Genomic DNA, 27,384 nt, shown 5'->3' with positions numbered 1-27,384 from the left:
CCTGCTTTAAATAACGTTCATTTGTTTATAAATCCTTCATAATGCCTTCATAAGCACAACATAAATGTGATGCAATGCATCTACAACCGTATTTCATGATTTATAAATGTGGCATAACTGTGTGATATAATCACCAATGACATAACACACTATGTTGAATATGATAGACGTGCTTTATAAAGGGTGACCTGTTGTGCTGAAGGATGGCACACGCTCTAAAGTGAAGTAATGTTAGTCCCATTACACCTAATCTCCTTCCCAGACACTTCTGCCCAAATGGTCTGGTGGACCAACACATAAATCTTAATCTTCAGTAGTTAGGGTTGGTTTTAAAATACATTTTAAAGAGAAATTGTGGAAATGGGCAGGGTTTAGCCATAATTATGACTTTTTGACTGTGTTAACTAGTGACACTGACCAATACTTTACACAGGTGGTCACACCCAGTGGCGGATATAGGTATAGGCGGCATCTTGCTGGGGGCGGCACGGGGCGCCCGCACAAAAATAAAATTGGAATGTGACATTTGTGCAATCGGTTTCTATCTCTCATTTGCACATCAGTGTTATCATGTCACAGTGTGGGACTGTGGGTCAATTAACCCTTTCGGAGTGGGCGCCCTGATTCTAGTTTGTGAGCTAGGCAGGCTACTGCCTAGGAAGGTCTCCCAATCAGAAGTATGAGATGGGGAGGGGGCTGGGGGGTAGGTTGACCTCAGGTCTCCCCATTGGAAGCCCGAGGTAGGGGGAGCGGGGGAATCTATCAAATAGCGCACCTCACACTTTGTACAGTACTAATGCAATTAGTAAAATCAGTCACACTATGAAATGCTACCAAATAAACCACAATTCATTCATAATACTGTGAATATATAGTTTCACAGACATATTGTTGCATTTTTTTCTGGTTTGTGCGAAATCGTTAAGAATAATATGACACCAGTCTGCTACACCACCAAGACCTGAATAGTAGAAATGTGTCAATAACCTGTAGTTATGTCACGCCCTGGTCGAGCTATTTTGTGTATATCTTCATTTATTTGGTCAGGCCAGGGTGTGGCATGGGGTTTTTGTATTGTGGTGTGTTGGTATTGGGATTGTAGCTTAGTGGGGTGTTCTAGTTAGGTCTATGGCTGTCTGAAGTGGTTCTCAATCAGAGGCAGGTGTTTATCGTTGTCTCTGATTGGGAACCATATTTAGGCAGCCATATTCTTTGTGTGTTTGGTGGGTGATTGTCCTTAGTGTCCTTGTTCCTGTCTCTGTGTTAGTTTACACTAGTATAGGCTGTTTCGGTTTTCGTTATCGTTCTTTGTTTTGTAGTATTTGTATTGATTCGTGTTTTACGTTTGTTTATTAAACATGGATCGCAATCTACACGCTGCATTTTTGTCCCACTCTCCTTCACCACAAGAGAATCGTTACAAGTTATTCATGATATATGAAAAATAATTGACTAAACATGAACAATTATTCATATGTGTTCCTATTTAAGTGACATTTGCATTACATGTGCACATGTGCACATACACAATCAAAAATAAAATAATACCAGACACACTTTAGAGTGTGTGTCATCTTGCAGCACAGCATTTTAGGGAAGGTTGAGGTCAGGTCCAATATTGACTATGTACCCAAGAGGGATAGAGGTTGGCCCATCCTAGAAATGTTTTAAAGTAATATGATATATACAATTTACCAGACACTTTATTCCAAAGCGACATGCATTAATACATTTGTATGTACGGGGGAATCGAACCCACTTTCCTGGCGTTGCAATGCTCTGCCAAAATGCATAACATGCTTTATGAATCCTCAATTTAATATGATTTATAAAGCCTTCATTTATTAATCTGTGCTTATCCCACCCTTTATAAAGCACAGATTTGTCATATTTGACATTGGTGGTTATGTCACACAGTTATAAATCCTATAAAGCATGAAATAAATGTATAGATGATTTGTAACACATTTATGTTTATGAAGGCTTTAGGTGTTACGGTTTTCTTCAGTCGAAGGAGAGTCGGACCAAAATGCAGCGTGGTAATTTTCATACATGTTTAATAAAGATGAAAAACGAACAATACAAAAACAACAAACGTAACGTGAAAACCTATACAGCCTATCTGGTGACAACTAACACAGAGACAGGAACAATCACCCACGAAACACTCAAAGAATATGGCTGCCTAATTATGGTTCCCAATCAGAGACAACGATAATCACCTGCCTCTGATTGAGAACCAATTCAGACAGCCATAGACTATGCTAGACAACCCTACTAAGCCACAATCCCAATACCTACTAAAACCCCAATACAAAAACACACCACAAAATAAACCCATGTCACACCCTGGCCTGACCAAAATAATAAAGAAAACACAGAATACTAAGACCAGGGCGTGACATTAGGAAGGCTTTATGAAGCTTTCATAAACTGCACGTCACTTAATGCAGGACTGGAAATATAGATAGCATTGTTTTAATATTCTATGAATGCTTAATTAATCTCCACCAGAAGAAAAATGCTGAGGTCAGTATGTTATTCTACATAACAGCAATACATGAACATACAGTGCCTTCGGAAAGTATACCGACCCCTTGACTTTCTCCACATTTAGTTATGTTACAGCCTTATTCTAAATTATTATTACTAGTTTTAAATTCCCTCATTAATCTACACACAATACCCCATAATGAGAAGGCAAAAACACATTTTCAGAAATGCTTGCTAATATATTTTTAAAAAACAACTGAAATATCACATTTACATAAGTATTCAAAAACTTTACTCTGAACTTTGCTGTAGCACCTTTGGCAGTGATGACAGCATCAAGTCTTCTTAGGTATGACGCTACAAGCTTGGCACACTTGTATTTGGGGAGTTTCTCCCATTCTCGTCTACAGATCCTCTCAAGCTCTGTAAGGTTGGATGGGGAGCGTTGCTGCAAAGCTATTTTCAGGTCTCTCCAGAGATGTTTGATCGGGTTCAAGTCTGGGCTCTGGCTGGGCCACTCAAGGACATTCAAAGACTTGTCCCAAAGTCGTTGTCCTGTTGGAAGGTGAACCTTCGCCACAAGTCTTAGGTCCTGAGGGCTCTGGAGAAGGTTTTCATCAAGGATCTCTCTGTACTTTGCTCCGTTCATCTTTGCCTCGATCCTGACTCGTCTCCCAGTCCCTGCCGCTGAAAAAGATCCACTCAGCATGATGCTGACACCACCGTAGGGATGGTGCCAGGTTTCCTCCAGATGTGACGCTTGGCATTCAGGCCAAATATTTCAATCTTGGTTTCATCAGACCAAAGAATGTTGTTTTTCAAAGTCTGAGAGTCTTTAGGTGCCTTTGGAAAACTCCAAGTTGAGGAGTGGCTTCCGTCTGGCCACTCTACCACAAAGGACTGATTGATGGAGTGCTGCAGAGATGGTTGACCTTCTGCAAGGTTCTCCCATCTCCACAGAGGAACTCTGGAACTCTGTCAGAGTTACAATCGGGTTCTTGGTCCCCTCCCTGACCAAGGCCCTTCTCCCCTGATTGCTCAGTTTGGCCGGGCGGCCAGCTCTAGAAAGAGTCTTTGTGGTTCCAAACTTCTTCCATTTAAGAATGATGGAGGCCACTGTGTTCTTGTGGACCTTCAATACTGCAGATATTTTTTGGTACCCTTCCCCAGATCTGTGCTTTGACATAATCCTATCTCTGAGCTCTACGGACAATTCCCTCGACCTCATGGCTTGGTTTTTGCTCTGACATGAACTAACAGTGGGAACTGTTAGTAGACAGGTGCGTGCCTATCCAAATCATGTCCAAGCTATTGAATTTACCACAGGTGAAGTTGTAGAAACATCTCAATGATGATCAATGGAAACATGATGCACCGTAGCTCAATTGCCAGCAGCACACCACCCTGCATACCACTGCTGGCTTGCTTCTGAAGCTAAGCAGGGTTGGTCCCGGTCAGTCCCTGGATGGGAGACCAGGTGCTGCTGGAAGTGGTGTTGGAGGGCAAGTAGGAGGCACTCTTTCCTCTGGTCTAAAAAAATATCCAAATGCCCCAGGGCATTATGTAGGGTGCAGTCTTTCAGATGGGACATTAAAAGGGTGTCCTGACTCTCTGAGGTCATTAAAGATCCCATGGCACTTGGCTAAATTCCCAATCTGGCCCTCAAACCATCATGCTCATCTAATAATCCCCAGTTTACAATTGGCTCATTCCTGTAACTATTCCCCAGGTCGTTGCTGTAAATGAGAATGTGTTCTCAGTCAACTTACCTGGAAAAATATATAAATAAATACAACATTTTGAGTCTCATAGCAAAGGGTCTGAATACTTATGTAAATAAGGTATTTCTGTTAAATTTTTAAAAATATATATATTTGCAAAGTCTTCTAAAACCTGTTTTGCTTTGTCATTATTGAGTATTGTGTGTATATTGCTGAGGAAAATGTTTTATTCAATCCATTTTAGAATAAGCCTGTAACGTAACAACATTTTGAAAGTCAAGGGGTCTGAATATTTTCCGAAGGCACTGTATATATCCACAGAAATATGCCATTCAGACCACTTACTCAGCTTTTAATAGCTCAACCCATTTTTCTCACAGATGTATCTAGCATAGCTGAAGGAGAGCCTGATATACCTTAATTTTAATTGGTCCCTGTTTCCCAATAATATATCCCTGAGTGTTTGTCAAATCAGGCCAGGAAGAGAGAGAAAGAGAGGAGAGAGAAAAATAGCATAGCCAGAGAGGGGGGAAATAGGGAAAGCGAGATAGAGAGAGAAGAAGTAAGAGAGTGAAGAGGAGAGAGAGAAGAAGTAAGAGAGTGAAGAGGAGAGAGAGAAGGAGAAAGAGAGAGGGAGGGGTGGAAAGATAGCTGTGCGGTGCTGGAGAGTAGGACTAATCGCAGTGTGTTATTGAGATGATATCAGTGTACCTTGACCTCAGAAGCAGCCTGTGTGACAAATCCCCCTTTACTTTCTGCTTTGAATGATGCTGACTCCAACCTCATGGAAAATGGAATCTTTTCCAAACCATGCTTTGTGAAATTAACCACATCCAGTTTCCATGACTCTGAAAAGCTTCAAAGATTCTAAGGTTCATTCCCCTCAAACCCCTTATGCTATCTTTCTCCTCTCTCTCTCTACTCTCTGATCCCCTCTCTCCATTCTGTCCATTCGGACCCTGTATAATCAGAAGGGGGAACAGGAGGTGGCCCGTCTGAAGAGAGATTGGAGAGTCGAGAGGAGTGTATAACAGGAGTGTTCCAGATGGTAACCCCTAAAGAAGGGGCCAGGTAGACGAGTGGGCAGGGGAACAGAATGTATCAGAGAGATCAAGGTGGCCTGGAGAGAGCTGAGAGCTAACTGACAGGCATTATTTGATCAGAAACATTCCTTAACGGACTTGAAATAGTTCAGATGCTCTGGCCAACTCTGGAAACTCTTCACCTGACCCCTAAAAAAACAACTAATCTGAGGTGATGTGGAGAGGTGGAGAAGAACAAGAATAGAAACAAAGTCATGAGTTTCTGTTTCCCAAACTCAACCTATCTGCCGTTTTCTATGTGGATGCTGCTGCATCCAACACTGTAACAAAATGTACTCACTTATTGAGAACTGGATACTAATGAGTGATCGGTATGGTGAACATTAACTAACCTAAGACAGTGTTACCCAAACTCAGTCCTGGGGCCCACCCCCCTGGGTGCAGGTTATGTTTTTTCCCTAGCACTACACAGCTGGTTCAAATAACCAACTCATCGGCAAGCTTTGATTATTTGTATCAGCTGTGTAGTGTTAGGGCAAAAACCAAAACGTGCACCCGGGTGGGGGGTTGGGAAACCCTAACCTAATAGACAGATTTACAAAAACGTATAATGTATTCACTGTTGATAGCTGCAGCAGTGAGGTTGAGCCACCAAGCTAATTGCAGTCAATGTCCCTGATACATATTTTTCCTCACTTGCCCTCCTGTGCAAGACTCCGAGAGTGTTAAGAGAAGACCCAACACAGAAAAGGTCTCGTCTTGATTATGTGTTGCCTCCCTCCCCCAGACTCGTTGGTGTGTTGGTATATCAGGGGGGCTACTGAGGGGCCGAGAGGTCTCAGGGTGCAGCTCTATACGTGTTTAGAAACTCTACCAGCTGTGTCGCTCGATAGGGCTTCGGTGTAATTACGGCGGAGCAACATAAGGAATCCTAATGATAACAAATATTTTTCAGGGCAACTCTACTCCGTGGCCTTTGCCTCTCCATCTTCTCCATCCCTCCATTCCGCTCCTCCCTCACCTCTACTGTCCTGTCTGTCTGTGGGGATAGTGAGTCCCTGCAAGGCAGCTGGCGCATGGATGAGAGCAGAGCCCCAGAGAGAAGCACGCTCCACAAGGTTTTTCTGCAATTACACTTCAACAGGAGGCTCCCTCCCTCCTACAACTTCAACCGTATGTACTGAGGAACAGCCAGCCTGCTTGCTAGTGTCCCTACTGTTTCACTCGGTGGAGGCGTTTCCTCTTTGTTCACTGTCTGTTAGAGGAGAGGAGGCAGAGAGAGTCCAGGAAATCAACTTCGAGAGGGGTCATTCATGAAACTTTATAGCTGTGGTAAATACTGAATAAAAACAGCTATTTACATTCTTACGTTTAGCTAGTGGCTAACACCCTGAATATAGCGCAACAATCCAATCATTATCACTTTTAAAAATCAGACCTGGTAAGTCTATTGCAGCTGAACCATTTGATGAATAAACAAGACAATATAATGTATGGGACATAAAAGGTCTGAAGAAAGAACTTGATGGTTTATGGGACGCATCTTGAGGATTTATATAAAGTCTCACACTGATCCATTTCTGTTATCTTGGTTTGTACCCTCCTCGGGGAAAAAAGGGTTCCAAAACAGCTGTCCCCAAAGTAGAATCCTTTTTGGTTACAGGTAGAAAGAACCATTTTTAGTTCCAGGTAGAAATATTTGTGGTTCCATGAAGAACTCTTTGGGGAAAAGTTTCTACATGGAACCCAATATGGTTTTACCTGAAACCAAAAAGGATTCTTCAAAGGGTTCTCCTATGGGGAAAGCCAAAGAACCCTTTAAGGTTCTAGAAAGAGTGTATCGAAGGTGATGAATATGCACTGCAAGATCCATGCTTGAGAAATGGTATGATTACCCCATTATTCAATTACATTACAAGAGTGGCACATTAAATTGGATTACTGATTACAAATTAGACTGCGGTGGATGAATTAAAAAACAAACACTGTCGTTGTTACCACTGCCGTTCTAATCTAATTGTATACTACTTCGTTATCACAAAACCCAATCTCTATAATCAAGTAGAAAACTCGTAGATAACATGAGCGGATGTCTCTGCCCCAGTGGATCCAGTGCTTAACTCTAAACTCCAGGACGACACCCTGAGACACACTGGGCTGATCAGAAAGACAGAAGCAATCAATTTACACTGGGCTCCAGCAAAAATCTATTTGATCTGTCCTCCTTTATCTCCAATCATGATGAAAAAGAGATTAGTGTCTGAAAAGATTACATAAATGACTGACACAAATCTGCTCTTAAATTGAAGGGGCAGAGAGAAGGCAGATTTTAAAAAATAAAATACAAATTCTGGTGTTATATGACCTAAATATGTGCGCTTCTGTTTTCTGGGTGTAAATAAAGAGATTTGTTTTGCGGTTTATGTAATGCATTTTAAACGAGCTAGGTCTATGTAACATACTGTGTCTCTGTATGCACAGAGAAGGATACACACTGAAGAACACTTCTTAATATTGAGTTGCACCACTTTTGCCCTCAGAACAGCCTCAATTAGTCGGGGCATACAAGGTGTCGAAAGGTTTCCATCGGGATGCTGACCATGTTAACTCAAATGCTTCCCACAGTTGTGTCAAGTTGGCTGGATGTCCTTTCAGTGGTGGACCATTCTTGACACACACAGGAAACTACTGAGCTTAAAAAACCCAGCAGTGTTGCAGTTCCTGACCATACCCCATTCAAAGGCACTTAATTATTTTGTCTTACTCATTCACCCTTTGACTGGCACACAATCCATGTCTCAATTTTCTCAAGGTGTCAAAACGATTCTTTAACCTCTCTCCTCCCCTTCATCTACACTGATTGAAGTGGATTTAACAGGTGACATCAATAATGGATCCTAATATTTTTTACACTCAATGTATGTCTACTTTTATTGAGAAGAAATGGCCAGTGGCTTTTAAAGGAAGAGTAAGTTAGTCTAGCGTGTAAGGTTATATCATCACCATCAGAAGTACATCTAAACTATATCCACTAAGCAAAGCTTAGGAGCGGCAGGTGCATATAATTGTCAGATTAGGATAGAAAACACTCTAAAGTTTCCAAAACTGTCAAAATATTTTCTGTGAGTATAACAGAACTGATATTGCAGGCGAAAACCTGAGGAAAATCCAACAAGGAAGTGCTGTTTTTCCTGAAAGCTCTCTGTTCCATTGGATGCCTTGCCTCCATTTAAAGGGATATCAACCAGATTCCTTTTCCTATGGCTTCCTCAATGTGTCAACAGTCTTTAGACATAGTTTCAGGCTTTTATTTTGAAAATGAACAGAGAAAGATCACATCGCGTCAGTGGATAGCTGGGTGTTCGCAGAGTTTTGCTTGCGCAACAGAGTGGGGCAGCCATTGTCTCTCCCTCTCCTATTGAAAAAGCGACAGTCCCGGTTGATATAGTATCGATTATAGATTTTAAAAACAACCTGAGGATTGATTATAAAAAACATTTGACATGTTTCTATGGACATTACGGATACTATTTGGAATTTTCATCTGCGATGTCATGCCCGCTCGAGCCTGTGGATTTCTGAACATAATGCGCCAAACAAATGGAGGCATTTGGATATAAAAATAATCTTTATGGAACAAAAGGAACATTTATTGTGTAACTGGGAGTCTCGTGAGTGCAAACATCCGAAGATCATCAAAGGTAAGCGATTTAATCTATTGGTTTTCTGACTTTCGTGACCAATTTACTTGGCTGCTAGTGTTTGTAATATTTTGTTTACTGAGAGAGATGTTCTTACATAAACGCTTGTTTTGCTGTCGCCGAAAAGCTGAATTGAAATCTGACACACCAGGTGGATTAACAACAAGCTAAACTCTGTTTGGCTATATTGCACTTGTGATTTCATGAAAATTTTATATTTTTAGTAATTTAATTTGAATTTGTCGCTCTGCAATTCAGCGGGTGATGATGAAAATGATCCCGCTAAAGGGATGGGTGCGTCAAGAAGTTAACTTAACAGAAAAAAACAAGTGTTTATTTGCAGTGCTGAGCTAGTATTGTAACTGACATGTAACGTTAGCTAATGTTTCATCCCCTCTCGACTGAGGGGAATTAATAAGCTAGGCTAGTTAGTAGCTACCATAGCCAGGTCAGATTTCGCCTCTTGTCATCTGTCAGATAGTAATAATAGCCAAGCTCATATCGCTAACAGCTGTTTTTTATATGGAAATGTTTTGTCCATTCAGAAGTAAATGAGCTTGACTAGCTTTTGCCAGTTGATGTACCATTCGAGAGAGAGCGGGCAAAAAGTTTGCTAATATTAGCTATTACTTTTGCCTCAATCACACTAGACCTGAATAAAACGATGAAACCATCGGTCAAACGATTGAAGATTGATGTTCTGCCATTTTTCCGGTGCAATGGGAGTTGTATTAGTCAGTATGGCAATGTAACGTTATTGATCTGTCAGTTTCCGTGCTTCTACACCTGCATTGCTTGCTGTTTGGGGTTTTAGGCTGGGTTTCTGTACAGCACTTTGAGATATCAGCTGATGTACGAAGGGCTATATAAATACATTTGATTTGATTTGATTTGAGTTTCCCAAGCTAATTCCCTACTTTTCACATTGACACAGCAATAAACAGCTCTAACGTTACAGGCGTCACTGTCATGGTGCACAGTAGAGGTCTGCGAGGGACTGATTTCTTCATCCTGCTCCAGCCCACATCTGTTGGCTTTCTGTTCGACTCTCACCCGCTACTACAAGAACTGGTCCCAAACCCAACTGCAGTCCCGCAATGTTATTTTAGGTGTATGTGACGCAGTTCACTTGCAAGCCATGGTCCCAGCTATTTAGCACCCTATAGGCAATATAAAATGTGCAAAAATACATTTAATTAAATTACCAGAGATTCACATGGCCCTTATATTGTATTACTGGGCTATGTTTTTATAGCCTACCTTTTAGGAGTGGGAACATTTTTTGATGGAGAAATATGGGTGATCAACATTTAGGCCTATTTCTAGGCAACGTAGTAAACTATAGCCTCGTCGTAGGCCTATTTAGGAAGTATATTTCTTTGGAAAGATAACTTCCCCATGCTTCTCTGCCCATGCATAGGCTATAGGCTACTCTATTTAACTGAGACCACATGCGCACCTGATCTCGCAGGTATGGCTACTGAACTGGAAGCAGCAAGAATGATGACAGCAACACTGGCTACGTGTTGCATAGGCCAATAGGATATAACTTACCTTTCAAGAAGATGATTTGTCAGGCAGAGACAAATAAATACATAGGTAATCAATACTTATTGAAAATGAAAAGGTGCAACACTCGCTCACCGTAGTAGCCTAACCTATGTGTGCCCATGGTTACATTTTTTTATTGTATTTCGATTCACGTTGGTTGAGCACCCTCCACTTCTTTCCATTATTCATATTTATTTACAGACACTAATGAACTGTAGTCTAATAATATTGAATTTCATTTCATATTCAAGTTAAATACCAAGTGATTCTTCGCCTATGTAGGCAGCCTACTCTATTTCATATACTTAGGCGCATTTGAACTCTCACGAATTCACGAGTGTGTGAATAATGTGCAAAATATGTGGTTTTAATACAATAGGTAGGCTAATGCATACAACGCAGAAACATGACCGTTTACAAATTATCTGTGGGACAACAAATATATTTTCATCTGCCTGTAGCATGAAAAATGCCGTCCACAGCGCTACGATCTCTGTCGGGATCCGCAGGTCCCGTAGGCGTCCTGCGGGAATGCAACCCTCTTGTGCAGTCAGTACACAACACTATGCTCATCATGTCTTAGCAGGATCAGATGACAGTGAAACTGAATTACTTTTACACTCAGAAATGCAATTCCTCTGCTGGAGGTGTAAAGCACTAAAGGGGACATATTTGCATATGTTATGGTCTTGTGGAGGCTGGCTGAATTCTGGCAAAGTGTATGTTCTTTTATCTCAGCATGTCTACAGATTCTCCCTTCTACCTGTTTAAGTTTGCTTGGACATTATGATACTGGAGACTGTTATGTGAAGAAACTGTGTAGGCATGCATTTATAGTGGCTAAAAAAGGCATTGCCGTTAATTGGAAGGTTGGTTATCATCCCACAATGTCAAGTTATGTATCACTAGATATGATTTATTACAAGATTTGGCAACTTTCACAAGGTCTGGATGCCTTATATAGAATACAGTATGACAAAGATGTGTCTCTATTGAAAACATGCCCACATCAGGGGAGATACCTATTTAGGCAATCCCTAGCTGCTGGGCTGATCAGTCCTGGCCCTGGGAGTCTCCCGTCACTCTGGTCTTGACCTAATAATGTTTCACTAAGATCCTTAAGCTGAGTGGGATGTGTTGTGTTGGGTTTGGGCACTGCAGGGTGGTGGACCCCTAGGGACAGGGATGGCGTGAACCAGCTATATTGTGTCCAAGCAAAAAGAGCTCTACAGTACTATTAGTCATATGAGAATAATTTTATAGAGGATTTGCTGTTTCTGTGCATTAATGAATATTTGATGTATATGTGTTTTTTTTTTGTTTAGTTCTTTTGTTTCTAAACCTTTATCTTGGGAATTTAGAAAAAGTAAGGTGTGAACTGGGAAGGAAATTGTGTTGAGAGAGAATTGAGCTATTGGCTGGACTGGTGGGGGTCAGTCGTGCAGGGGGCTCGGGCTGGCTGGTCGGTCTGAAATTCCATGTAGAGGATGTCTTAATAAAGAAAAATAAAAGTCTGTATTTTTTCAAGAGTTGTTCATTTGTTAGGCTATTGGTTAAAGGTGCAGCACAATATTTGTAATTTAATTATCCTAGATCCAGTTGAGTCTCATTAATCACTCAAACATATTTAATAATGACATCTTACGTAGCTTTATGACTGTGGGCATTTTTGCTTACATTTTATTCTAAATAGAGACAGCATATTCAATTGTGTGAAAATGCAGGAAATTAGCTTTAGATGTCCCAAAAAATGCAGGGGAAGTCCCGCAGACCCCCCGCCAGGTTATGTTCCCCACCACTTCTAAAACCAAAGTGGCGCCCCTGGCAATATCAATGCTCATTATTGGTGAAATTACATTAGACCAACAGTGCACTGATTGACAACCAGCTGGAGTGTCTGTGTGGAGAAGATGGTCAGCTCTTCTGAGAACCATTCATATCACAATCAGGCAGGATAACAATGAAGGAAAGGTTTCAAAAAGCCCTGTAATCTATAGAATCATCACCAGGGGAAATACAGGTAAATAGCTGGTATCTGAATGAACTGGACTCAAACAGTTGTGATAGCAGAGACTGACTGGGGAAATGGGAGTCACTGAGATTATGATACTATTGCACTCTGTGCTGCAGATAGCCTCTCGGCCCACTTATCTATGGGAAACAGCAATAAGAGCAGTACACAGTGACCCTCAATGATGAGTGACTATCAGCAGGAAGCCTGCATGCTGCACACACCATTCCTCCTGACAGGCCTGTCAGCCTCCTGCTCAACACTGCTACTTACAGGGATATGCAAGGAAAGAGGGGAGAACCAACGTGTGGGCTTAAAACCACTGCCCAAAGTCCTGTTGCTTAACACATCTTTACTCCTACTTGCCATACTGTTTGCCATTCAACATAATTACATAATTAGTCTGTTTTTATGTTATCCAGAGTGTAGGTGATTGCAACTGTGCTGCTGGCAACAATTTAATTATGCTTTTTTGCCAACATTACTGACACCGGCCATATTCAACAGGTGTTTAGCATTTGGAAATTCAGCAGCTATTCTGCGCTCTGGCACACTCAGACAAGAGTGCTCTGATATTGGAGTGGATGGACATACCGAATTTAGAAATGCACCCAAAATGGTTACTTGCATAGTGGAGTATTTTGTTAAGACATGTAGCTAGCTGGCTAGCTAGCTAACCAATGAACCATAATTGCAACTCATAACGTTACTACCCTGAATGAATATGCAGGTAGCTAACCAACCAGGTTCAATGTTAGCTATCTAACATTAGAAAAAGGAGAGCCGCATACTGTAGGAGCTCAGATGCAATTATTTTTTTAACCTAATATCCAACATTTCGACAGACAAGCTGTCTTCATCAGGGTATTAGTTAGCTAACATTAGGCTATAATTAGCCAAGCAAATGGCTCTGAGATATGAATAATAAGATCACACACAAAACATTAGCTAGCTAAACAATTAACTATAATCCCAACTCATGAAGTTACTGTCCTGCATGAATCTGCAGGTAGCTAACCAACCAGGTTCAATGTTAGCTAGCTAACATTAAGCTTTAAATAGCCAAGAAAATGGCTCTGAGATTCAAATAATAAGATCATACATGTAACGTTAGCTAGCGAGCCAGCCAGCTAAAGTTAGCTAGCTAACAGTACACGTTAACTTGAAATTAAACCAGCTTCTGTCAAATTAGAAACGTGTAATATCTGAAAATGTAGCTAGCTAGACTATTTTACCCATATGCATCATGGATGGACGCGCCTCTTGTCACCGACGACATGGTTACCCTTAGTTTGAAGATGTAATCCGGAGACAGCTGTTTTCTCCATCTCCTTAGCTATCATACTCGAATTCCACTGATTTCAAAACTCGGTCCTCCAGAAAGTTTAGAGCAACACTTATGCAGTTGATCGACGCAATACATTTTTAAAAAGCTTCTTAGACAGGATTACCGACACACACTGACCAGCTCAAATAGCCTCAAATATGAATCCTTAAAGTGATGGGTGGGGCTAAAGCTTAAAAGGGTGTGAACGATGCTGAATGGGTGTAGACAAAGCAAAGCTCTCCAGTAGGTAGCAAAACATTCAAGGGCCATTTTCTCAAAAGTGAGGTTACAAGTTTATCAACTTTCAAAGCAGAATTACTTTCCCATTGTTCCTCGACTGCAGTGTTAAAACAACAGCAATTTACTCAATCAGTGGCAGGGTGTCCAAGCCAAGTCTTTATTGAGTTTTGGGTTGTAAAAGTTGGTGATTAAGCTGAAAGACACAGATGATGCATTACGAGAACGCCCTTCAGTAGTTTACTGAGGAGAATCCACATTTCTGGTGAAGAAAATGATCTCATGTACTGTCTGACTGTTAATGATTGTAAACAAGGGTATCAAAGGGTAACATGTTGAGAGCACATAACATTGAAAAATATTCTTTCTCCTTGGATTATGAAAAATAAAATTAGGGACTAAGACTTTATGAGAAAACTCCTGAGGCTCTACTGAACAACATTCTTTATTTCACATACTGTAGGGCATTATAATTGATGTGTCCTATAAACAGAAGAATCATGTTTGCACTTCCCTTTCACTTTTCGTGGTCAAAACGTATTTTAGTGAGTGTGTGGTGTGCGCTTGTGTTTTCATACAGTTTACTATGAGATATAATTAATGTGTGTGCGCCTATGCATGCGTTTTATTGATTCATCCAACAGTGAAGATCGTAATTACATCCCTCCTCGAGCAGAATCTATACAGCGAGAGAGAAATATGCACATGGGAGGCACCTCGGAACAGAACCCTTAATAATTGAGCAGAGTGCTGTGAGAGAGATGAATACAAACTCATAATAACTGTAATTCTGAAGAAGTGATCCATAAGAGATGCTTCAACCTTGTGTTGCCCCTGGTGGCAGCACCAATATACAATGCATATTCACTCCTTTTTATTAGTCAATTCACTTAATATATGAGAAGTAAATAGAAATTAAAGTGACAGGTGTGAGATTATGTTAAGGATTAGAGATAAACAGAGATACTGAATCCTTAACATAATTTCACACCTGTTACTATTCAAGGATATGCAATGCATGTGCAGTGGGTCAGGCTTGGATATATGTCCTTGTCTACAGAATCTGGCACCTTATCCACTAGAGCTGACATTAACATTCTGGACAACATGCCACTCTGCAGGACACTTTCAGGTGTCATGACTAGACTAACATTCATCTAAAGACTGTTATTTATCTAATTAACTACCTACTGTATGTTTCATTGTTACCCGATTAATCATTAATCATGTAACAATTAACATTCGGATTTGGGGCACCACGAGAGCGGTTCTTTAAAGAGTTACCATCTCCCGAATTAAACTCGATAAGGTTTTTACCTGTCACATCTATAAACAGTCAACTTATAAATCATAACCTCATCATATCACCATTCTGAACAGTCGTATCCTCCTTGCATCTGCAAAAGCCGGAGCCTTACTTATGAATCAGTAGTACAGAAATTGGTTTAATTATGTATTTACTAGCTAATTAAACGAGAACACAGGATAAACACACACACTCTGCACTGTCTATTGACTGGAGACTTATTACAGAGAAAACAGTTCCCTAGTGGAATGACAACAACATGGATGCTTATTAAAGAAGAGATGGAGAGGGAGAGAGAAGGACAGAGACACTTAACAAAGACACATTCAGAAACTACTCTCACCTACAATAACCATATACTTTGCACACGAACCGCCACACGCTTTGAGCAAGAAATTATTCATGTATTTACGTGAAATGCCTGGGTACGCCGGGGATCTCGGTGAATAGGGCAGCCTTGGAAAGGGGGTTGGGCCTTTTGCGGCAAGCTTGTAAGGCTCTGATTGTCCGAAATGGTTCCAACAACTCTTCTACTGTTGTCCTTCTTCGTAGTTGTCCGGTAACTGGTGAATTGTTGTGTAGTACTGAACAGAACTACAGAGTTGATTTTCAAATCAAACATTATTTGTCCCATGCGTCGAATACAACGTGTAGACCTTACCATGAAATGCGTACTTACAAGCCTTTAACCAACAGTGCAGTTCAAGAAAGAGTTAAGAAAATATTTTGCAAATAAACGAAAGTAAAAAATGATAAAAGTAATACAATAAAATAACAATAATGAGGCTATATACAAGGGGTACCAGTACCGAGTCAACGTGCGGGGGTACAGGTTAGTCGAGGTCATTTGTACATGTAGGTGGGGTAAAATTACTATGCATAGATAATAAACAGTGAGTAGCAGCAGTGTAAAAAAACTATGGAGGGGGGGGGGGGCAATGTAAATCATCCGGTGGCCATTTGGTTAATTGTTCAGCAGTCTTATGGCTTGGATGTTGAAGCTGTTAAGGAGCCTTTTGGTCCTAGACTTGGCACTCCGGTACCGCTTGCCGTGTGGTAGCAGAGAAAACAGTATATGACTTGGGTGACTAGATTCTTTGACCATTTTTTGGGCTTTCCTCTGACACCTAGTATGTAGGAAGCTTGGCCCCAGTGATGTACTGGGTCGTACGTATTACCCTCTGTAGCACTACCCTTCCAATCGCTCTTGAAGATGCTTCTTTGAAGATAGGCTAGTCAGCCGTATCGAAGGTTCCCCAGTGGGGTGATGAGAGTAGCGTAATACGATGGTTTGAGCAGAGTAACAGGATGGTCCAACTTAAATTAGCTTTCGAAAGTAACTGACTTAGGACAGCTAATCAGCCATACCTGATTGTCCGGGAGGTGAGTTTATCGTCTCCACCTTGTGTTGAGATTCAAAGTTCAAACCATTTTAAATGCACAGCTGCCGCTTCACACTTTCTCTGGATAAATTAGTTAATTCATAACCCGTCATTTACACCTTTTGCTTGACAGGGGCGGTTCCAGCAGGCTGGCATGCTCCCTTTCCTCACTTTGGGGCAGTGATTACTCAATGTGCAAAGTTATGGAAAGCAATTATCTCTTATAACTTCTCAAATCACATCCCTCTCTTAACAAAAACACTTTCATCATTTTTTATATTTAATGCACAACTCATAGTATGGAAACTTCATCTATGTAGTGGGAATACATTCAATTACCTTATTTCCGTTATAATTCTTTTTATGACATCACAAAATAACAAACAAAATGACAGTAGTGTTCTAAAGATCGCATCTGACCATTCCCCAGATTATTCCAGTATTTGCTTTTGAACGTGTTCGAGTTTCAGTGGGAAGAAAGCACACTGACTGGCTTTCTTGATGTCTATAGTATTCTCTCGGGTATGCAATCTGGTTTCCGTTCAGGTTATGGATGTGTCACTGCAAACTTATAGGTCCTCAATGATGTCACCATTACCCTTGATTCTAAGCAATGTTGTGCTGCAATTTTTATTGAGTTGGCCAAAGCTTTTGATATGGTAGTATTAGGGTCTCTGAGGGGTGTCTCTGAGGGGTCTTTGGCCTGGTTTGCTAACTACCTCTCTCAACGAGTGCAGTGTATAAAGTCAGAAAATCTGCTGTCTCAGCCACTGCCTGTCACCAAGGGAGTACCCCAAGGCTCAATCCTAGACCCCACGATCTTCTCAATTTACATCAACAACATAGCTCAGGCAGTAGGAATCTCTCTCATCCATTCATATGCAGATGATACAGTCTTATACTCAGCTGGCCCCTCCCCGGATTTTGTGTTAAATGCTCTACAACAAATCGTTCAAGCTTTCTATACCCTTAACCTTGTTCTGAACACCTACAAAACAAAGGTCATGTGTTTTGGTATAAAAGAATGCCCCTCTCCCCACATGTATGATCACTACCTCTGAGAGCTTTAGGTAGTCACCTAATACAAGTACTTCGGAGTATGGCTAGATGGTACACTGTCCTTCTCTCAGCATATATCAAAGCTGCAGGCTAAAGTTAAATCTAGACTTGATTTCCTCTATTGTAATTGCTCCTCTTTTACCCCAGCTGCCAAACTAACCCGGATTCAGATGACCATCCTACCCATGCTAGATTACGGAGATGTAATTTATAGATCGGCAGATAAGGGTGCTCTCGAGCAGCTAGATGTTCTTTGCCATTCGGCCATGAGATTTGCAACCAGTGCTCCTTATAGGACACATCAAGGCACTCTATATTCCTCTGTAAACTGGTCATCTCTGTATACCCGTCACAAGACCCACTGGTTGATGCTTATTCATAAAACTCTCTTAGGCCTCAATCTGAGATATTATACTGCAGCCCTCATCCTCTACATACAACACCTGTTCTGTCAGTCACATTCTGTTACAGGTCCCCAAAACACACACATCCCTGGGTCGCTCTTCTTTTCAGTTCGCTGCAGCTAGTGACTGGAACGATCTGCAACAAACACTCAAACTGGACAGTTTTATCTCAATTTCTTCATTCAAAGACTCAATCATGGACACTCATACTTACAATATTGGCTGCTTTGTGTGATGTTTTGTTGTCTCTACCTTCTTGCCCTTGGTGCTGTTGTCTGTGCCCAATAATGTTTGTACCATGTTTTGTGCTGCTACCATGTTGTGTTGCTACCATGTTGTTGTTATGTTGTGGTGCTAACATGCTGTGTTGTCATGTGTTGCTGCCATGCTATGCTGTTGTCTTAGGTCTCTCTTTATGTCGTGTTGTCTCTGTTGTCAAGATGAGTGTTTTGTCCTATATTTATATTTGATTCATTTTACATTTTTAATTCCAACCCCCGTCCCCACAGGAAGCCTTTTGTCTTTTGGTAGGCCAAATTGTAAATAAGAATTTGTGCTTAACTGACTTGCCTGGTTAAATAAAGGTTAAATAAATAAAATAAAAAATAAAAAATCCTTTGGTGAATTTGGAGAGCACAGGCCAGAATCTTCTGCTTTGATTTACAAAAGGACGTGAGTGTCAATCCCCATTAGCTATTTCCTCACCCCCTCTACGGTTGAAAGGGGGTCTGATTGAAGTTATTCATTGCAAATCTGATCTGACCTATTTGGATTCTCGTGGACAGTCATGACACAGGTTTACATGTCCATTTCATTACAGTCCTAAGAGCCTGGGCAGATTGATCCTGTGACATCCTGCAGACAGTACAGCCTCCTTGAGTGGCAGATGATTTGGAGTGGTAACACATGCCCTGGCTTCAATCAATATCTGCCGTCACCAGAGAGGGAGGTGCGAGACTGTCTATTGAGTTGTTCTATCTCTCTAACTGAACACTAGGCATAGCATGTGACTGTACAGCCCTTTATCACATTTGTCCAAGGGCCTCTGCCCATTCATCCACTGGTCTGAGCCTTTTAGCCCCTGGGTCCAGTTGGTCCTCACATGGACATATTCATCCCATCAGGCTACCTGCCTCAGTGATGTGGGTTGATAAACAGGGCTCTGCATGCTTTCCAGCAACAGCATTTCATTATACTCCACTACACAGAGACTGCCTGCTGAGATAGGAGTCCACTGGAGAGGCTAAGAGAGAACAAGAGCTACTATATCAAAAGCTTGCCTGAGAGCACGGTTGTGTGTGTGTGTGTGTGTGTGTGTGTGTGTGTGTGTGTGTGTGTGTGTGTGTGTGTGTGTGTGTGTGTGTGTGTGTGTGTGTGTGTGTGTGTGTGTGTGTGTGTGTGTGTGTGTGTGTGTGTGTGTGTGTGTGTGTGTGTGTGTGTGTGTGTGTGTGCCATTAACCTTAGCATGGATCCAAAACCCCAAGCAGGAGAAAAACATACATACAAACAAACACCCTCCACCTAAACTTATCTTAGCCCTCCAGAGCCGGGCGGGATGAAAAAGCTCAACCATTCAAGGTATTTCGTATTAAATGAGGTGTTTGGAGTATTAGAAATGCCAGGGAAGGGGTAATGTGGAGATCGTATTGCAGGAAGGACAGAAAAATAAGGACGTAAACATTCAATAGCCATTACCATGTGTGTCTGTGGGAAGCCAAGAACTAATCATGGCCCAATTTCTCAGGCTGATGATTTGCATAAGCCCAAAAAAGTACACTCCCGTTCAAAAGTTTGGGTCACTTAGAAAATTCCTTGTTTTTGAAAGAAAAGCAATTTTTTTGCCCATTAAAATAACATCAAATTGATCTGAAATACAGTGTAGACATTGTTAATGTTGTAAATGACTATTATAGCTGGAAACAGATTATTTTTTTATGGAATATCTACATAGGTACAGAGGCCCATTATCAGCAACCATCACTCCTGTGTTCCAATGGCACGTTGTGTTAGCTAATCCAAGTTTATAATTTTAAAAGGCTAATTGATCATTAGAAAAACCTTTTGCAATGATGTTAGCACAGCTGAAAACTGTTGTCCTGATTAAAGAAGCAATTAAACTGGCCTTCTTTAGACTAGTTGAGTATCTGGAGCATCAGCTCTGCCTAGAAGGCCAGCATCCCGGAGTCGCCTCTTCACTGTTAATGCGATACAGAATTAGACATTTTGTTTGGAAATTTAAATTAATCTAAATGCATTTTGACCTATTTAATGTAGACTCCACATACATCAATTTAAGAAACTTATTATTATTTTTGCTAGGGTAAATAGACGCACCATCCCTTCCTTCCCTGGAGAAAAAAATGACTGATGCCTGCTTCCATAGATACACATTGGATGCAGCCAAGACGGGAGCAGTGAAAGAGATGCATTCAAAGTGAGGGCCCTCTGAATGCATGCTAGCAAATGGAACTCTGGGTTTGTCTTTTACCCACGCTTTCGCAAACAATTTTAGTAGGCCATTGTGTCTCAATAGATCATTATGAAATTACGGCTGACTAAACATTTCGCTGTGCTGTGGTGTCTCTGCTGCTGGGTCTGTATTGATTGTGGTGGGACTGTTGCTGTGACAGCCCAGAGATAACAAGTTCCACATGAATGAATAGAAACACAACAAGCAAACAGCCCTGGCTGAATTCAGATTTCCCCTTACCACTCCAAGAGAACATTTTCAGGAATAACTATAATGGTTTTATTTTGAAACTACTCTAGTTACAAGTAAGACACTTGCTAAACATGAAGTGCAGTTGATTTTTTTTCTTGTATTTTTCCTTGAAGTCATGTGAAGCTCAAGGCTTTGTATTGGCGTAAATAAGCTGCACTCATAAATGTTGACATGAGCCATTTGTTTCATGAACAAGCTGAAGTGTTATGTTAGTTTGAGATTCCAATAGATGCATAGCTCATTAGCATTTGGGCAGCTGAAAATAGCATAAAGGTGTAACACTTCATCAGAGCCGCTGGCTCTAACGACAGCCATGATAATTAGGTTAAATGAAGGTAGGGAAGAGAGAGAGAGAGTGCTAGAGTGGTGCTAAAACAGTGTGTCCAGCAACAATAACCCAAGGCCTATTGGCAAACCTGGACCTAACAGCCCTCCTCTCATTTCCATTAACATTAACACACTGAGCAGGTTTCCATTAAAACCTTGAGATGTGAGAAAGTGTATGGATGTGAACCCCATAAAAGGGACAACTTAGACAGTATCCTGTTTTCACTGACCTGTACTTCAATCCCGTATCCCAGGTAGACCGTCACCACATAGGTGCAATCCACTCCAGGGTCGGACGACAACGCTGCAGAATGCTGCTGTGGAATCTTGATGTGGCCCTCGGGGTCAGTGAAATTCACAGTGCAGGGACCTGGCACAGGAGAAATGAAAAGACAAGTGATCCCTCTTCCCAGACTACTGATCCATCTCTGACAGCCCATCTGTGTCTCAGTGGCCCTCTAACCCCCTCATTAACTCCCCAGATTCCCTGCCTCTCAGCCGGGCCTTGGAGATCACGCCGCCCCTCAGCCATCTAGACCCACTACAGAGGACAGCCAGGCAGCACAGATCAGGTGGAGCCGGCCTCTGCAGATTGGTTTGCCGCATGATCAGCTTTGTGATCCTGGGTGCCAGATGAATAGGAGCTGTCAGCACGGAAGGATGAGAAACACTGACTGGCCCTCTCCAACGCTATTCCTGCCACGCTGTACAAGACTCTGACTAAAATCTGAGTAAACACTGTAAACGAGAGGCAGTCATGCAGGCCACTTTAGGTTACTGCTAAGGGTTGTCATCAGGGTTTGGAACCGGTCATGGAACAAAATCAACATTTTTTTGGAGGAACAAAATCAGAACCGTGAATGAAAGTGAAATATACTGTTCCGGAACATAACCATTATTTTAAATGCATGGAACCAGTTAATAACATTATTTTCCTCACAAAAGGCAACAAAGTGCCTATGCAAAGCCCTACTCTTTCCCTCTGAAACATATTCTAGTGTCTGCTAGCCTGCCTGCTGAAATTGCATAGGCACATTGTTGTGTTATGTGTGGGAAATAACATTCAAAGATATTCAGAGTTCCATCATAGAAGCCACTCCTCTGTAGGTATAATTCTGAGGGCCTAATTCAGACAATGCATGTCATAACAAGATGCCCAGCAGGCTGCTCTATCCACACTGATTGGTAGTGTAATTTAATGTTAATGTAAATGTTTTTTTTTATGATTTCAGAGGTTTCAAAAGTAACAGAAAGGAATGATATAAACTGTTACGTTTTTTATTTGTAACAGTGGAATGGAACAAAAAAAGAATGGTTCTGTTCAAAATGAAATGATTGTAAAATAGTTTTGGTTCCAACCCCAGGTTGTCATACTATTTTCTTTGGATTTGGGAAGGTTGTGTGTTTTTTTTATTGGGCACTGGAGAGGGAAGTTGTCACGCCTGCTCCCTCTCTCCCTCCCTGGCGCTCGAGGGCGCCAGGCTGCCAATCACTACACTCCTGCCACCATCATTATGCACACCTGTTTCCCTCATCACGCACTTTTACGCCTCAGCCGGATCATCAGGCTCCCATGTCTCAGCTGGCTCGCTAGGCTCCCACATCCCAGCGGGATCCTCAGGCATTACGCCTCAACCGGATCGTCAGGCTCCCACGCCTCAGCTGGTTTGCCAGGCTCCCACGCCTCTGCCAATTCGTCAGGCTTCTACACCCTCAGCCGGCTTGTCCAGCGCCCATGCCTCGGACGGCCAGTCAGGCTCGCCCAGGTGGGACGCTGGGTGGCGCCCCTAGAGGGGGGGGGGGGTACTGTCACGCCTGTTCCTGCTCTCCCTCCCTGGCACTCGTGGGTGCTAGGCTACCCAGCACTACACACACCTGTTTCCCTCGTCACGCGCTTCAGTGATTCATTGGACTCACCTGGACTCAATCACCTGCTCTCATTACCTCCCCTATATCTGTCTGTTCCCCGCTTCAGCATTTATTGTCATCATGTCGTTTTATTTTCCCTGTTCTGATGCTGTTCCTGTCCTGTTCCATGTCTGTTGATAATTAAATGTTCACTGTACCTGCTTCTCATCTCTAGCACCGGGTCTTACAGAAGTACATTTTTCCCCTGGTTTACATTCACCCTTTTGCAGGTTTTACTATATAATATCTTCCATCCTAGCCAAATTTTGTAATCGGCTTGCATGTGCCTCCCTCCCCTATATCAAGGTATTTTGGTAGTTCTGCACTACGCTTTTCTGAGCGTTAACTTTTACTATACCATAAGTCAATATAGTACACTAGTCTAAATGTCTATCCTGCCCTCTATCCAACATTCATAGTGACAATAGTGGTAGATGGATTGTTTTTCCAGATCTGCAATAGGCTAACTAGCATCATACCACACATAAAATCATTCAAGGATGCACCAATTTTCAATGTAAGTGGAGAGGCCAGGTACGTTATTGCACATAAAAGAACAGTGAAGACTAAAAAATACAAGAGAGGGGGACAATACAATTATCCTACCTAAACTATTCTACAACACCACAATGCAAGGAAAGTTCTACTCTAGGCTGTAAACTGCAGTGAAAATGTCATTTCAATAACGATGCAAAAGACCTGTGATTTGATCATTTAATTCAATATGGATTAGTCGTGGGTATGCCCTTGGCAGTTTATTAGGTCTAGAAAGGCAAAGTTGCAGGCCAGTCTGGATATATTTAAAGTTTTGATACTGAGATGTGCTGTCTGTTGCAGATTCTCCCAAGTTATCCTATAATAATGGGGCCACATATTGTATGCTCCCAGCAGGCCCGGTTATTCAGGAAAGCTTAACACACGCTCTGCCTCCTCTCCGATCCTAGTGGCTTTTCCTCGCGTGCCTAGAACCTAACGCTTCAAGGTCATGTGAAAATATTTGCAACATTGGGGAAGCGAGTGCATTTTTCTACGACACCTCGAATTGGACAGCCCCCCGAGTACATTTTTAACTGTTGATAGTTTAAGTGATTTGACGATACCTGCATTAATAAAGCTGCTACTCTAAAGCCATTGCATTAGGGCCATTACAGAAAAGCAGCAGTTGCCAAATGGATGTAATTGGATTTACATACTTCTACTTCACTCTATACTGTGTGTGTGTATGAGACCAATAGAAACAGACGTTACCTGGTGTCTGCATGGTGGTGATGGTGGTGGTTGTGATGATGGTTGTGGTGGTCATTCCCTCATCCACCTCTCCTGTGGATAAGGGGGTCAGTTTGGTGAGCTGGATGCCAGGGTCTGTTTTGTTCTTTACCCCTGGTTCCTCTGACTCACCTTTCTCCGCCCTAACTGAGGTGGTCAGGACAGGGGGGGGCAGGGTGGCTTCCATGATAACTTCCCCCTGACCATAGGCGCTTCCATTCAGGAAGGGGGGGGCATTGGGACTGCGGCCACTGACTGTAGGGGCAGTGGTTGCCACTACAGGGGTGGTCAGGGAGTCTGTGGTCACTGCCACCTTCTCTGCCTCCCTGGACTTGTCCTTGGCAAACTGGTTATTCTGAGCCATGCTCACCAGTAGCCCAGGGTCTGTGGAAGCAGAGATGGTGAGGGGGGTTGTGGCAGCCACCGTGGCAGTAGTTGCGATGTCAGAGAAGGCAGGGGCGTCCTCATGTGGCACCAGGCGAGTTGAGGCATCCCCCCCCTCAAAGGCAGTAACAGAGCCGGGCATTGTGGGATGTCCTTCCACGTCTCCATGGTCTGTGAAAAACCGCTGGTCTCCCTGGAAATCTTTAGTGAGCAGGAGTTCATGTAGGGCGAAGCCTCTGAAGACAGGTCGGTGGTTGGGGACGTTCATGGGGGATGCTGTGGTAAAATGGTGGATCTCACTCTCTGTGTCCTGTGTGGACGAGTGTGTGAAGGCTCCGCTGTCTGCTTCGATTCTCCTCTGGCCCCCAACATTTCCATTCTCTAGAGAAGACACTGGAGAGAAACACACCAACAACAGGGAGGTATTAGAGCATACTAGAAGAGAAATATAATACCAGAGAACATGATTCCTAAATATTACATGACATTTTTATAAGTAAAACAAAAATCTACATTGGATACATATATGGCTCTGTTGTAATTGCAAAATCTGTTAGTCTAGGATTTAGTCTAGGGTTAGGGACCCCCATTTACCAGGCTGTAAGGAGCATTATGAGTGGATATCTTGTTACATAGAAGGTTAAGTGCAGTGGCTAGTGAGTGGAACAATAACCACCCTGATTAACTAACCACTACTGTAGACAAATTGCCACAAGAGGCCCTTAGAAAAGGCCCTTCAGGAAAAAACCCTCATGATAACCCTTTGATGATTCATTTGAATACCTTTATACCTCCTTCTTCCAATTAGCCAAAGTAAAGATTTTGCTCTGAATGTCTCATGATTACCAAATATAATAATGGCTGAGCCATAGAGAGTAATTATTCCCACCTGCAGCAGTTAAGATGCAATCAGGAAGCCCCAGGGTATGGGTGCTAAATTCAAAAAGTGGGAGGGATGATAATGATAGCTCCAAATTGCTCTCATACAGTATTTCTGTAAGAATCCAAAATCACAGTGTTAAATATATTTGCTCTCAAGAAGTAAGGTTGGAAATGAACAGTGCTTTTGAAAGTGGGTCCTTTTTGCCGTGATGACGGCTTAAGTGTCAAAAGACACACCAGAGGACGTCTCTCAGGGTTAATAAAGAGCAACAACACGATCGTCTTTCATCTCTTCTACATTTATCTCCATTATTATAGGGAATGCCTTTAAAAAGTTTTGTGACAGATGAATAATGACAGTCCTCACTGTGAAGCCTGCAGTAAGTCAGCATGAGTGTTCATTATCGCAGACAAGCTCTGCAATCACAGCCAGAGCGAGGGAAAGAACTGAAAGGAGAATTTCATCAAGAAAATGTAAATATTCGTCTGACTTCTGAGATAAAAGATTAAAAGACACAAGTTTTCTAAAGGACAGACTCTAGCTGAAGGATGGCATGACTTTCAGAATGTAGATTACCCCTAGTGTGCATATGCATGCACACTGGCACACACACACAATCCCTTGACCCACACTCCTTAACCACATGCCAGAGAAAGAAGTAAAACCATGATAAAGCACAGAAAACACACAATCCTTGTAGTGGAAAAGCACTTTGAAAATGGAGAAAGGTGTGTTATCTAGCTACTGTGATTGTCTCCAAAACCCCAGACACAACTGCCAAAACAACAGGCAGTGTGAAGAGATTGATATGGCACAGCAGTGATAACGGCTACTTCTCTTGTCCTTTATCAGAGTAGGACCTCAGTGAAATGGAAATAAAGGGCTTACAAAAGCTCTCTGATGTAATACTGCCTTATCTGTCGTAAAGAGTAGGATATGCTGCTGGGATTTTATATACTAATTGTCCTTGACAGTTTTAACACTTATGGTTGTGCTGCGTGGACAAATGTGACTAGTTTCAGGAAACTAGGTGCATGTCGCGCGTCACTACTTCACAGGAGAGGCATTTGAACAAAAACCTAGTTTTTTATCAAAATGCATTTTTTGGCAGTAATGCCATCTGGAACATGTAAAATTTATTTGCCTTAATACCAAACTTGTATGACATCTGTAAATACGAATACATTGTTTAATTACGAGCCTAGTTGGTTTAGGAACGGAAAAAGACAGGAACCTTCCTGTTGGCCATGATTGGCTGAGATAATGGATGGACTGGACATGCCGAGAGATGAGTTCGGGTTTGGTCTGCCATGAAGCACGCTTCTGTCTATAATATGAGCTGCACAGTATGTGTAGATAATCCTTTCTAACGTGGCTTTTTTGAAAGATATCACAAAGAACTGTGATAATGTTGCAAATGCTCTCCACTCTCCACTTCAAGTTTTGAAATCAGTGGAATTCCCGGTGGAGAAGGATAGCTAAGGACATTTAGAAAATTCAGCCATTTGATTGCAAATATACAGATGAAGTGAAAAAAAGAACACACAAAGGCTGTTGTATAAAACATTGGTCTCTGAATTGCATCTTCAAACCATGGCATCCATGGCATCCATGGCATCCGTAACAGAGGGAGAAGCGTTCATACATGTATACAGGTAA

General features: G+C 41.9%; 1 protein-coding gene across 7 annotated transcripts in view; it reads right to left on the bottom strand.

Annotated features, from left to right (window-relative positions):
* The window catches only part of LOC118390288 (seizure protein 6 homolog), a 224,556-nt gene that overhangs the window by 94,640 nt on the left and 102,532 nt on the right, over positions 1-27,384 (bottom strand). For all 7 annotated transcript variants that reach the window (XR_004826930.2, XR_004826931.2, XM_035780708.2 and 4 more), the window contains exons 2-3: positions 24,441-25,235; positions 21,515-21,654 (exon numbers count right to left, since the gene is read on the bottom strand). Coding sequence is in view for 5 of the 7 variants with exons in the window: in XM_035780708.2 (XP_035636601.1) it covers positions 21,515-21,654; positions 24,441-25,235 (935 nt within the window). In the remaining 2 variants the exon portion in view is untranslated. The remainder of the gene's footprint in view (positions 1-21,514; positions 21,655-24,440; positions 25,236-27,384) is intronic.

The sequence above is a fragment of the Oncorhynchus keta genome, chromosome 11, assembly GCF_023373465.1.
Source record: "Oncorhynchus keta strain PuntledgeMale-10-30-2019 chromosome 11, Oket_V2, whole genome shotgun sequence".
NCBI lineage: Eukaryota > Metazoa > Chordata > Actinopteri > Salmoniformes > Salmonidae > Oncorhynchus > Oncorhynchus keta.
The sequence above is the reverse complement of the archived record's forward strand: the minus strand, read 5'-3'. Positions and strand labels throughout refer to the sequence as shown.